Source organism: Terrapene carolina, unplaced genomic scaffold (genome assembly GCF_002925995.2).
Source record: "Terrapene carolina triunguis isolate 2854851 unplaced genomic scaffold, T_m_triunguis-2.0 Scaffold31, whole genome shotgun sequence".
NCBI classification, from domain to species: Eukaryota; Metazoa; Chordata; order Testudines; family Emydidae; genus Terrapene; species Terrapene triunguis.
This window is the reverse complement of record NW_020664382.1, coordinates 1,106,519-1,120,659: the sequence shown is the minus strand read 5'-3', so window position 1 is coordinate 1,120,659 and position 14,141 is coordinate 1,106,519. Positions and strand designations below refer to the sequence as shown.

Here is a 14,141-nt window from a genome sequence, read left to right as displayed (position 1 = left end):
GCCAAACGTTGCCGACCCCTGCTGTAATGGGAGTATAGCACTGTGACCTACAGTAAACAATATAATCACAGGATTCACTTGAGAGTAATTGCTATAGTTAAGGGCTAAGACTGTCAAAAGTGAGTGCTTAAAGTTAGGCTTCTAAGTTCACATTTAGACACCTACATAAATGGCCTAATTTTCAAAAGTATCAAGCACCCATCAGCTCCTGCTGAAGTCAGTGGGAGCTGCTGGGTGCTCAGCACTTGTAAAAGTCCGGCTACTTATATTCAGGTATCCAAATATGGAGTTAAGTGCCTAATTTTAGGTGCCCGTTTTGCGAAGGTATAATGTCCTCAGGCAACACCCCCAACAGTACACCTCTTCACTTTCCAAATATGGTTCAGGCTCTTACAGGCCATAACTGAGCCCTAATTTTTAATGCATCTCAATCAGCACCAGTTAGATTTAAGAACTGAGGGTATGTCTACACTGGAGCTGGAGGTATATTTCCTAGCTCAGACAGACATATCTGTGCTATCTCTGATCAAGCTAGCATGCTAAAAATAGTGTAGTCACAGAGGTACGAGTGGCAGCAGGGGAGCCCACCAAACACAATCACCTCTGAAATGCTAGGTACGTATTTGGGCAGCTAGCCCTTCCCACTGCTTGCACCACTCTGGCTACACTGCTTTCAAAACTTCCAGGGAAACAATTATTTCAAATATAATCGCACCTAAATGAACGTTTTTCCCAAACCCAAAGAGCACCTCTGTTACATTAGGCTCCATGAAGATAAAGCCTTTAGTGGTTTGTGGGTTCCCGTACCCTGGAACAGAAGGCAGTTTTTTGCTGCCCTTTCTCTTGTCCTTGGGTTGTATTAGCTGAGCAAATCAATGAAAGAGAAGAAATAAATGTGAACTAGATTGACATGTTAACTGTAGAAAGATGGAAAAATTAGAAAGACCCTTTTAAAAAAAATAAAAGATTACAAATCGCCCAAAACGTTCATTTAGGTGCGATTATATTTGAAATAATTGTTTCCCTGGAAGTTTTGAAATAGCATGTAATAGACTAAGATCTGGCATGTCAGGCAATATAGAAAAAGAGCAAGTTCTGAACTAAATGCAGCATGTTTGTTATCTTGAAACCAAAATACTAAGCTAAAAATATATTGGTAATAATAGCTAGGCATTATTGTTTTTATTATATAACTAGAGTATGTAGGTCAGGTAGTCAGAAACAGGTCTGAAAGGCCACACTCAAAAGCAAGAAGAAAAATCATTCCCCAATACTATTCACCCACAACTCTTATTGAAATCAATGGGAGTTGTGGGTACTTAGTACCTCACAGGATCACGACAATAATAGACCACATTTTCAAAAGTAGTCTCAATTGTGGCTCTAAATTTGCACCTGTAATTTTTCACTAAATTTTAGAATTACTTAGTACTATATTTTTATTTTCCAGTCTTTTGTAATGGAGTGCTAAAATACATTATACTGTTCAGCCACTAAGGGGCATGGTGTGTAAAATACCTTATTTAAATGAACCTCAACTATACCGAGCACAGCATTAAAGGATCTTATGATGACCACATCTGGTGTATATAAGCAAGCTCTGAAGCCAGTCCATATCTGGTACAGGGACATGACATCTTCAAAATAAAGGCCAAAGTCAATCAAAACTCTGTCTGGCTTTTTGTATTGCAGAAGGCTAGCACATCTGAGGTATGATCCTGCTTTCACTGAAATCAATGGCAAAACTTCTAGTGTCTGCAATGGGAGCAGCAATTGGGCCTTCATGTGTCAGGGCTTGCACAGCACAGTAGCCAGACAAGTTTTTTTTATTGACTCTGGTGCTTAGAAAAGCACATTCTAAAGCTGTTGGACTTTTTAAATATCCAGTACCTGTAATGAGCTAGGCAGACTACGTTTGACCTGACTTGCTGAGTTTTCTAACATTTGGTATAGTCTGTATTATATTATTTACCTGATCTAGATGTGTGTATTCACCATGCTGTTCACACCCAATATCGAAGACATACTTTCCACGACCTACCGGCTGTACAGAGAAATAAAAAGTTAGCAAGACTTTAAAGCTAGAAAACTCTGAAGGAGTAAATGAAAAATAGAAATGATCACTTAACACTGTACTATGTAATTTACACAATAATAAATACAAATACAATGAGAAAAGTAAACTTTGGAGAAACTTTGCATCATCATTGATTCATTTATACCTGTTACATTTATGGTTCAAAGAATACTGTGCAAAATGGGAAACCTGGTTTAATATTTCAATGTAAAGAGTCCATACCAGAACAACAACATGCGCTAGTTTTTCAAATTCAAATAGCATTTTCCAACATACTTACATTTCCATTCACAAACTTGCCCTGGTATCTGTGGTTTAGATGAATAAGTTCAGCTGCTCCTTCCTGTTGCCCATTTACCCAGCCACCAACATATTTAGAGCCAGTCTCTGCATAGAGGTATGTACCTTGCCCATGCCTGAGAGGCAAATAATAATTGTACTTTATATTACTGTAAATTAAAAGTGCAGGATTTCTTTGCAATTTTAAAGCATTTAAACAAATGCCACATTAATCCATATTTCCAACCCCAAGAACATCTTCTTCATACATTCATGCTCATCTGCCTTCTATGTCTGGCTCTATTTAAATCAGCTGATGTCTTACTGCAGGCTTTCCTCCCATTCCAAACTGGATTTGGTTGCCAAGGCCCTCCCACAGCTCTCTCTTTCAAAAGGACAACCACAACTCTGAAGACAACATTTTTTAAACTTCATCAAGAAACTTGAAAGTTCACTGTAATAATGAAACAAACCTATAGTGGTTAAGCCATTCTCCAGTGTAGGTGTCTCCATTCACGTAGTAGTAAACTCCATTGCCATGTCTTTGGTCTCCCACCCATTCTCCTGCAATGGACATGACAAAAACAGAGTGAGATGTGATCAAATTTACTTGTCATAGAAGTCAGCCTTTAGAATGATCATCTAGACATCTAGTCAACTTTTTATGTGAATGAAGAATATACAGTATTAGAAAATGAAAATGTAAACTCAGACAATGTAAATTCTGTAACTGAATTCAATGAGAGCAGAAGCAAGCTCTACCTCAGTAATCTTCAACTTCTGTGTGAACAGTAAAGATAGCTTATCAGGCTTGTATATCAGTGTATTCTCTTCACACTCCACAGTAAATTAAATTAGAAAAGTACTGGCATTCTCTGACAAAAAGCAGGCCACCATTTGTCACTATTATTATTGATATTACTAGTACAGTATTTATAACTGATGGAAAGATTTGACATGTCAGGAGAAAAGCCATGAGCATGCACAGATTCAGAGGATGTGCTAAACTATTCTCTTATTGAGAATCAGTAGGGCTTCAGGCTTCTAGAAAGGGCAGGGAGAATGTTCTGGACCATAAAACTAATCAGTGCAAAACAGCATCTACTTGGCCAGTTGAGAACTAGAGAATTAGAATTAGCCAGCTGTAGTCTACTACTGCTTAAATCAAAACGCATTAGAGAAAAGACTTGCAGAGAGCAATGAAGGGTGGATGGGAGACACACCTAGACCCCTCCTGACAAGGGTGACAAGATTAAGACATCTCCATGAGCATACAGAATGAAAAACAGAGACAACTCCCCTAGCCTCATCTGCATAAAAAAATAGGACAGGGAAACATCTCAATTTGCATACAAAATGGAGAACAGAAAACCGCCCTGAACTCTGGGACCAGAAAAGCAGGGACGCACTGCATCATGGGAATCTCTGCTCCAGATGTTAATGAATCTATGCCTGCACACACCCAGCTCAGCAATTATCAGACCAATTCTAGTATTGAATCCTTGATTAATATCCAAAATACTAAAGCAGCCTAGTTGCATTGTGAGCTCCCTGGAAGAAACCACCACCCATAGCCAAGAATAATCAGCTCCTATTGTCTAGCCTAAAGAAAACCCTTGAGTCATCAGTTTACGCATAAACAAATCTAGTGTTCTCCCTTGAACCATTGTATTTTCTCTACCAAAATCCCTACTCACCCTCCAGTCAGTGTTCTGATGCTTAGATCCAAACTATGCATCAGTTCCACTGAGACTCCATCTTCTCCTGACTGATCATGCTGGGGGCTCTGCCTGTCTCCAGCACTCAAGACCCTGAGCTACCACCACCACCTGGGAACCCCGACCCGTTCAAGCCTCATGGAGTGGGTGAAATCCCCCTCTTTCTCTCTGTTTTCCTTTCTACCTTAGGTATTAACCTTTAATAATGCATGTTATGTTGGTTTAGGCTCTCCTTGTGTACTTATCACTATTATTCAACAAATAACTTTTATGGTTAAGCTGGTTGCTTCTCTCTCTCTTGCTAAACTTTACTCTTTTGTGTTTTTAGCTTCCCCCATTCGGTCTACAGCAATGCTTCTTTTACCTAAGCTAAAGATCCCTACAGCACCCAAAAACTGTGGGGTTTGCTCATCAAATAGGTTACTGCCAGTACAATTGTGATGTAAGAGTGGGGATAGGGACGTGCTGAATCTGGGACGCATAAGGGTGACAGCTTGAAAGTGCTGCTTGACCCAGTCCATGGAACCCAGAGGCATATAAGAGGAGGCAGTTTAAAAGTGCTGCTTCATTAAGCCCAGTAAGTCCAGAGACATATAAGGGGTCAGCTTAAAAGTGCTAATTGACCCGGTCTGCTCAAACTTGCTCTGTTATTGTATGTGTGGCTGTGTGTGTGTTCATCCAGTTCTGGGGCTGGAAAATCCCAGCCCTAGGGAACCTAGGTCCTGCAGGATAGCTCCATTGGGAGGGGACTTGCAGAAGGGAGAAGTAGAGCTCCAAATAAAAACACAAGTAACACAAGCAGTACATTAATAGAATTACAGAAGCACACCCCCCCCCAAAAAAAGTAACCCGAATAAATAAGCATACTCCAAACTTAACAGGACACAGTGTAGAGCTGACAATATATAGCCATGTATGACAGATTACAGCATAACTTTTTGGTCTTGAAGCTGGATATCCGTGCATGCATTACTTTACTTTTAGGTGTGATGGAAGAAGAAAGGCCTATCAGCAGTGTTCTCACTAGTGAGGGTGGTTTTGCACCTCTGTTCAGCTATTGTGCTCTTGGTTACTCATGACTTGAAAGATTACTTGCTATCAGGTGAATGTTTCTGCACATACAGAATTTCCATATGCTGACTATCTCTGCCCCAAACGCTCTTTATCTTGTGTTCTCTTGTTGGTTTAGTTAAAATGCAATCATTTTGTTGTCTGAACTACGCAATGTCATCTCATTGCTTAATTGATGATTTAAAGAACAGGATGAGAAGGCTTATTTAAAGTCACAGCTCTTTGGGCCACAGACCTAGCCACAAGGCTGCTCTAACTTACGTTAACTAGACTGTCCCTAGGGACTATTCTGCCAGCCAAGTATCATTGGAACACACTCCACCTTTTCAACCATGCTCTGCCTTCAGGCAATTTCCAACATGCTACCACAGAGGAGGAATCCTCAGATTCCCCTTTAGAATAGTTTAAAGGTCACTTGTTTTCTGCTCTGGCAATGTCATCATACAGCAGGTCCTCAATCTAAGCAGCACTGTCTTGCACTGGTCCCGTCTCTTCCCTCCCTTCTTTCTTCATTCTGACCCCTTTGTTCCGCCTCTCATCCTCTTTTCTCTCTTCCCTGTGGCAGGCTCTCAGCCTCTTCCCTTACTTGGTTGGGCTCCAATCATTTTTTCCCCTCCTCACTCTCTGCCCCTCTCTACACAAACTTACATAGTTGCCTGCTATTTCTTTCACTCCAAACACATTCTTCCATTTATTCTCACCTAGTATCATGCTTACATGCATACCTTTATTTATGTTATTGTGAACAGTGCAAGTTACGTAACTTGTGGCACTGGCTGTCCCCACCTCCCACACCATAAATTTTATAGTGTCTTATAGTCTTATTTTGTAGTGTGGGATATGTATTTGGTTATGTCAAGGGACCCTTCCTCCAAAATCTAAAAGTGGACCTTAAGGTATGTACCAGTAGATTAGCACTAATTTGCCAAAGCCTGGGCATCACTTATTCAGGGGCCTAACACCTTAACTGAAGGGAGGAGGTTGCTGAATCTTTAACGTAGGCTTTCTTTCCCCAAAATATTAATTTAGTCATTGATTTAGATAATGGCATAGAGAGTTCACTTATAAAGTTTGCAGACAAACTGGAGAAATGGTCTGAAGTAAATAGGATGAAATTCAATAAGGACAAATGCAAAGTACTCCATTTAGGAAGGAACAATCAGTTGCATACATACAAAATGGAAATGACTGCCTAGGAAGGAGTACTGTGGAAAGGGATCTGGGGGTCATAGTGGACCACAAGCTAAATATGAGTCAACAGTGTAACGCTGTTGCAAAAAAAGCAAACATAATTCTGGGATGTATTAGCAGGAGTGTTGTAAGCAAGACACGAGAAGTAATACTTCCACTCTACTCCACGCTGATTAGGCCTCAACTGGAGTATTGTGTCTGGTTCTGGGCGCAATATTTCAGGAAAGATGTTGATAAATTGGAGAGAGTCCAGAGAAGAGCAACAAAAATTATTAAAGGTCTAGAAAACATGATCTATGAGGGAAGATTGAAAAAATTGGGTTTGTTTAGTCTGGAAAAGAGAAGACTGAGAGGGGACATGATAACAGTTTTCAAGTACATAAAAGGTTGTTACAAAGAGGAGGGAGAAAAACTGTTTTTCTTAACCTCTGAGGATAAGACAAGAAGCAATGGGCTTAAATTGCAGCAAGGGAGATTTAGGTTGGATATTAGGAAAAACTTCCTAACTGTCAGGTTGGTTAAGCACTGGAATAAATTGCCTAGGAAGGTTCTGGAATCTCCATCATTGGAGGTTTTTAAGAGCAGGTTAGACAAACACCTGTCAGGGATGGTCTAGATATTACTTAGTCCTGCCATGAGTGCAGGGGGCTGGACTAGATGACCTCTCAAGGTCCCTTCCAGTTCTATGATTCTTAAAGTTAAATGGGTATTAGCAAAACCAAATAAAGCAGGGCTTTTGTGATGTGGTGTATGTGCCCCATCTCGATCATGTGAACCAGAATGTAAACATCTTCACTACCCAGAAAAGAGGAAACTCAAGCTTAAAGACTGTCTGAGCTGCCAAACTTGGAGGGAAGTGCTGGCAGCTGTGGCTAGTTAGGCAGTACAGACATCCAAAATGGGAAGAGATAATAGCCTCATTTATCTTTTTCTTACTCAGGGGACAGCAGGATCTGGGGAATTATTTGGCTGCCTTGTACACAGAACGTTATGCTGGAACCAAGAGACTCTGATCACAGTCAGAACTGAATTTTGTTTGTTTCCTCCAACTAGGCCCTGACTGAAGGAAGCTGCTGCCCTGTGTTCTTTGTGGACACTTGGAGTAAGTGGGAGGAAACTACCCTGTGTTTGTTTTGTTTCATTTGCCCTGTGGCCAAAGGTAGCTACTCTGTGCCTGTTTTACTTTCACCTTGCTGAGCCTGGAATATTGTTGTTCTTATTCCTTTTGTGTGACCTATCTTGAGCAGGGCAGCCACCTCTCCCAACCCAATGGGGTGGCTGGTAGTCTTAACTCAATGTTCACTGTACTGACCCTTCAGATTATCACCATTTCACTAGCTCTCCAGTAAATATAGTCTTCTGGCCTTCACAAGATTTAAATTTCTAACACAGGCCAAAACCCCTACCTTTCAGGCCTTCTTTGCACATCACAAAGCAGCAAAAAAAGACAGCAGAAAGCAAATTATTTTCCTTTTCAGGTCACCTTTAAGATCTGAGACATTTACAGACATCAGATGGAAGAATAGGGTGGGACTATTTCAGAGTGTCTTATACTGTAGCTGAAATAATCTTTTAACGGGTTCTAAGGAACCTAAGCCAAAACCAGTAACTGAGCGTTCTGATTTTCAGATATTGTGCAACAGGAGCTGGGTGGCTCAGAACATCTGGAAATCAGTTCACTCATTTAGGGGCAGAAATATTGATGTGGGTGCCTAAAATTAAGCACTTAAGTTTAAAAACTCTGTCTTTGGTTCTGACTCCTCTTTCAAAGCTGATGGTATAGCATACAACATTACGCTATTGAAAAAAATGAATAAAAAATGTCAACAATCAGATCAACCTCCTGACGTTTTGCAGAGACAGCATTAGTCCTCAAATTAAATGTCATCCTGGAAATGAACTCTCTGAAGATGGTTAATGAAGCAGCTGGAGTCTGACTTATCTGTCTCCTCATATTTCAGGGAAGACCGTGAAGAGAATCAGATGGAATCAGTCATTCTTAGTACTAAAATGTGGGGAAATATTCTGTATGAGCTTCTGTTTCAGGAGCTGGACTAATGATATTCTGCTCTTCTGTTTTATGAGATTCTTTAAGTACAGTATCTTGCTTAAACTGTTGCATTTCCTAGACATTGCAACCATAAAGGAAGAAAGTGAATTCCTAAAATAATCTGTTATTTGTAAAAGATTGTAATGAGCCTTCAGATTAATCTTGAGAATTCTGTTCAGGGCAAAGATCTAGATCAAGCTAAATTAAATAATTCTGTACAAGAACCCTAAAAGAGCATCTGGGGATAGAAGGAGAACTGCTGGCACATGCTAATTTCAACAGAATGCCATTGATTTCAATGGAAGTGAGGAGCCTAAATAACTTTGTGGATTGGGCCTATGCATCTTAGTTTTATGGTTGTTGGTTTTTTGTGGGGGTTGCTATCATATTGAAGATAGGTGCAGACAGAAAGTAAGGGAGTCACAATGACATCAGTCAATATTTCTTTCCTTAGAGGGGAAAATATAGAACAAAGACTGCACTAGTAAAATATAGTTTGACCTCATTTTAGGAGTCTTTTAGCCTCAGAAAGCAAACGATGAGGTACTGCTCAAGTAATTGTTCCTCAGTGAGCAAAGAATCCAACGTAGCTTTGAATCAGGCCAAAAGACACTGTCATAAACAAATTAATTTAACTTATGTCTGTGCAAGTCACTTAATTCTTTCTTGCACTTCTGCTGACATCCATTTCTTCTGCGTTGCAAGATGCATCAGTATGAATCTAATCTTCCCATGCCTTCCAATCCATATTCTGATGAAAACAGTGATCCTCCCTGGCGAATGCTTAATCACAAGTCAGATATAATGCCTACATTTGGAGGTGGTGCTTCTACTAAGTAGCAGATTTCTTATCTACCTATAATATATAAAGCTGTCTTCTCCTGGATCTCTCACTTTTCCTGAACTGCACACTTATAGAGGTGTACAGAGGAGGGAAAAGACTCTTGCTACTCCCAGAAGTAGAAACTGCATTAGGATATTTATCATAGTGACTCAAACTGTGGACCACAGAGTATTTACTAGTTGTCCACAGAGAGGTAGTGGGTCACTTGGTGTTAACTCAAAATATATATATATATATACATATATACATATGCCCTGTGGGGGTTACTATCATATTGAAGATAGGTGCAGATATATATATGGACTCCTCCCGTGCTGTTGGCAATCTCACCAATAAAGATAAATAAATAAATAAATAAATGCTCTCCCAACAGGTAAAAACTTTTTTTTAAAGTAAGCTTCTTCAGTCTAAGCTCTCTGGCCACAGATTCCCCTTGGAAAATTCTGGGGGAATCTCTGCCGGTGTAGAGTTCTGCCCAGCAGTGCAAGTAGGCCGGTATGCCCGGTATGCCATACCAGCAAGATATTTATAGCTCGTATGGTGTACTGGAAAGACACCGGAGAAGCCAGTGGCCACATGGCTCCTCTCTGGTGCGGCTGTACTGCCCCCAGCCGCACCCCCTGCCCTTCCACTGACCTGCCTCTCCTCTGGCTCCATCTGTACAACAGCAGCCCCACCGGAGGACAGGACTGGGGAGTCAGACTGGGGGCGGTACAGCAGCCCCGCTGGAGGACAGGCGAGGCTGGGGGCGGTACAGCAGCCCCGCCGGAGGACACAACTGGGGAGCCAGACTGGGGACAGTACAGCAGCCATGCCAGAGGACAGGACTTGGCGGCAAGGTTGGGGGTGGTACAGCAGCCGCGCCAGAGGAGCCGCCCGTACGAGGATGCCTAGCAGCCCCACATTCTGCTCCTTTCCTGAAGTCTCTGGCGCAACAGGAGGAGGACAGAGCACCCCCTCCCCCCCAGGTAAAGTGGGTGGATCGTGGGGAGAGGATGGAGAGAGCATGGGGGCCATGGGTGGGGGCGGGGCTGGGAGGAGTCACATGGAGGGTCATGTGCCCCCCCATTAGCTGCTGCCCTCCCCACCCCCCGTACCAGTAAGAAATGGATTTTACCTGCATCACTGGTTCTGCCACATCTTATCCTAGTTCTGCTGACAGTATTCCATTTGGTATACGGGGATGGAGAAAAGTCAGGGGCGGGAGCCATGTCCAGAAAGATAGGAGATGGATTCTCTGCCAACAGGGTAAATTTAAACTGCCTTCTTGAAGGTTTAACTTACACCAACTCTAGGTGGCTGAGAAACGGTGAGCTGTGATAAGCTCCTCCTTAGCCTCCACTCTCCACTGCTTTGCTTGGATGCAGTGGAGAACTGAATCCTATATTTTTACAATGCTCAGAACCTATAGCTCTTTGAAAGGATCTGAAAATGTTCTGGACTGAACTTGACTGTCTGTCAGCGTAAACACTACATGTTAATGAATATTCTTGTGATGTTCTTGAGTTGTTGTTTTTAACATAACTTATACTCTCTTCTACTCTGATTCTAACTAAGAATGCGAAGAATTTGCTCAACACTAAATATAATGAAGCATTCCACTTGATCAGATGATTTGGCAGGAATAAACTGTTGCCAAAAACTTCAATCCACTCTTCTCCTACCATCTGGGGTGAGGCAGGAATGAAGAGGGAAAAAAGAATTTTGTGGATTGAGGCAATAATATGCTGCCTGGCTCATTGTTTCCCATAATTCCACTGAAGCACCTCATCTTCTCAAATATTTAAATCTTCGGAATTACGTTCAACAACAAAAGATGCATATTTTACCTTCATATTTTGATCCATCTGGATACATAAAAACGCCTTGACCATGCTTTTTGTTGTCAAAGAAGTCTCCAATGTAGCGAGCACCATTTTTAAATCTGTAGGTCCCCTGCAATATATTTGGTGTAGATATAGTACTTTGAATTAAAAGGATAATGAAGTGCCTAAACTAATGGAACTGCTGAAACACACGCATGGCTTTCAAAATAATCCTCTATAATTATCTTACCCGCCCATTTCTCACACCATTGGCATACTCTCCTTCATATGTATCACCATTGGGTAACCGTGCTCTTCCATGTCCATGTCGTTCACCTGCTGCATTGCGTTCACCTTCATATTCCTATTTAGATGGAATAAGCCATTCAACAGTTAAGAGGCAGGGGTTCTAAGCTGAATCCAATATGAGTACAAAGAGGAAGCCAGTTGTTTGTTCTGAACAGCTCCTTTTCTTCCTGAGTCCCAGGATGGCACCTGGCCAAGAAATCTATTGGTAACTGTGGTGAGTATCTTGTACCAACCCACCAGATCCTACCTGGTATCCAAAGGTGTCTTCTGCCTGCAAACTACTGAAATTTGTTGGGGGCTGGATTCTTGCAGCATAAACTGCAGCAAGTTGAAACAGACACTACATACCATAGTAAAATGGCAGGACTTCACTCAAGTCCTTTTTATCTCTACAACTCCATTGAATGCAGTAGCTTAGCAACTCTTTGAGGCTGAGTATCACTAATGTATATACTCCAAAAGAAAATAGCAACTAAGGACATCATTGTATTTATAAGATAATTTCTTATTTTAAAAAATATTTTGTTTGAGAAACACATCGCATAGCTTTGAGAATCCCATCATAACAGTGATTAATTTTTTTTTTAGTTTCCCCATACTTTAATACTACAAATCCAATATCCTGTATGATCCTAGTCCATGGCTCTGCTCCTACTCTGATTGACATGAGTGGCAGGCCTTCTGTTAACTTTGATTAGAGCAGAATTGACCTTTAAAATATGCAACAGTGAGTAATTACAAATTCAGTTCTTTTTGGGGTGACAAAACTAAAGATATGTTGGTGTAATCGTGTCTAATGGGTGCTTTTTCATTAATATTCCACATAGTTATGGACTGGGACTGTGCCAGGGGAAAAAGAGATTTTATAGATTCAAAGGGACCATTATGATCATCTAGTCTGACCCCCATATAGCACAGGCCATAAAACTTCTCCCAAATAAATCCTAGAGCAGATCTTTTAGAAAAACATCCTATCTTGATTTAAAAATTATCAGGACCCTTTGTAAGGTGTTCCAATGGTTAATTACTCTCGCTGTTAAAAACTTATGTCTTTCAGCCGCTGGATACTGTTATACTTTTCTCTGCTAGACTGAAGAGCCCATTATTAAATATTTGTTCCCCAGGAGGATACTGACAGACTATAATCACATCACCCTTTAACCTTCCCTTGGTGCACAGACACAACCAGCCCCCCAGGCACCTAGGTTAACCGTGCAGCAGTGCCTGGGTGGCAATGAAGGGCAGCTCTGGGGTAGCTGGTGCCAGCTGTTCTCCACGGGGCTGCCCAGCTGCACGCGGGCTCTGGAGGGAGGATCGCCGAGGGCACCGGGGAAAGGGGGCTGGCAGCCAGCGCGGCCTGGACGGCTCCTGGGCACAGCTGGGCGGGGGGGGGGGGGGGGGCGGCCCCGGGGGGGGGGGGGGGGGGGATCCGCTCCGCCGCCCGCCCGGCGCCGCGGCTCTCAGGGGCGGGCGGCCGAGCCGCACGGAGGGGCGGGTGAGGCGGGGCCCGGCCGCGTGGGGCGCGGGGACGCTCCTGCTCTGCGGGGCAGGCGCTAGCGGGGGCGGGGGGTGACCCCGGCCCGGGGGGGGGGGGGGGGGGGGGCAGCGCTGGGCCCCGGAGGAGCCGGCGGCCGCGGCCCGCACTGACCCCCAAGTCGTTCTCCGCCTCCTCCTCGAACTCCTCCGAGCCCAGGTCCGACATGGTCCGGCCGGGCCCCGCGGCGTTTCCGTCACCATGGGAACCGCCGTCCCGGGCGGAGGGAGGCGCGCGCCATCACCCTGGCAACACGCACTGGCACCGCCCCCCTTTCCGCTCTGGGGCGCGTGCTGCTGTCCCGGGTCCTGAGAGCGGGGCGCCCCGCCCAGCCAATCGGCTGCAGCGTCGCGCTCGGACCGGAGAGGGCGCGACGAGAGCGCACAGCGCAGCGCCCAAGGGCACAGTCCCGGGCACACGAGGGCCGGCAGGGGGCGAGGGACTGGCACACAGGGGATACAGGCACCTGGGGCATGCAGGGGGCGATTGTAAGGCACAGAGCAGGACGCGAGGCACAGAGAAAGTAGCATCCACTGACATGAGGCAGGGCCAGCTCTGGCTTTTTTGCCACCCCAGGCAAAAAAGCCTCCGGCCGCCCCCCCCCGAAAGGGGTGTGTGCAAGTTGTGGGATGATAGATACAGTGCAGGGTATGGCCTGCACAGAGCACATTCAGCCTGGTGCACATATGGCATAGCGCTGAGCACAAACAAAGGGAATGGCTACAGCGTGTGGTTTAGCTCCGCAATGATGGAAGAAGGCCGGATGTGCCATGGCTTTATTAGTCCAACAAATATAAGGTACAAGTCAAAATTCCAAATTTCTACACTTCTGAGTGTGTGGCTTGTGTCTGACTCTAAACTTTGCCAGAGTACACCATGTTCAGATTTTCATTTTATGACTAGGGTACAGAGCGACTTCAGCTACACAACTCTAACAAGAGTTTTGGTTTGGACTCATCTCTAGATCAGTGCACGACCAAGGGCACATAATGTACTCCTTACTTCACAAAGGACAAGTGTGGCAGGCCTTTTTTCCTATTAGAAAATGAAAATGACCACATCCCAATAAGTAGAAACCTCCTTCCTCATACCTTTGTTTGTTTGTTTGTTTTTTGGTTGTTTTTGTTTGAGTTTCTTTAAAGGAATGTTGGGCCTCGATATTATTGTTGTTATGACTGAAGTCCTTCGTGGAAATGCAATTATGATAACGTAGCTATACATATTCAATAGTGTGTCGCTTATCTTTATTAAATATTTACTTTC

The 14,141-nt window shown here is 43.4% G+C and overlaps 1 protein-coding gene across 1 annotated transcript; it reads right to left on the bottom strand.

The window, feature by feature from the left end:
* Positions 1–662: 662 nt before the first annotated feature.
* LOC113406477 (radial spoke head 1 homolog) lies at positions 663–13,046 on the bottom strand. The gene is made up of 8 exons (XM_026651635.1): positions 12,993–13,046; positions 11,286–11,399; positions 11,060–11,165; positions 7,743–7,754; positions 2,830–2,920; positions 2,358–2,493; positions 1,973–2,044; positions 663–863 (listed from the first exon to the last, which is right to left on the bottom strand). The coding sequence occupies exons 1-8, from the start codon at positions 13,044–13,046 to the stop codon at positions 663–665; spliced, it is 786 nt and encodes a 261-aa protein (XP_026507420.1).
* Positions 13,047–14,141: the final 1,095 nt, after the last annotated feature.

Bases quoted from the DNA above. Each gene is read 5' to 3' on its own strand.
- LOC113406477 (XM_026651635.1), bottom strand. From the start codon at position 13,046: ATGTCGGACCTGGGCTCGGAGGAGTTCGAGGAGGAGGCGGAGAACGAC. The intron at 11,166-11,285 runs GTAAGATAATTA...AATATATTGCAG, and splicing joins ATGGTGTGAGAAATGGGCGG to GGGACCTACAGATTTAAAAA. The intron at 864-1,972 runs GTAAATAATATA...TGATTTGCTCAG, and splicing joins AATACACACATCTAGATCAG to CTAATACAACCCAAGGACAA.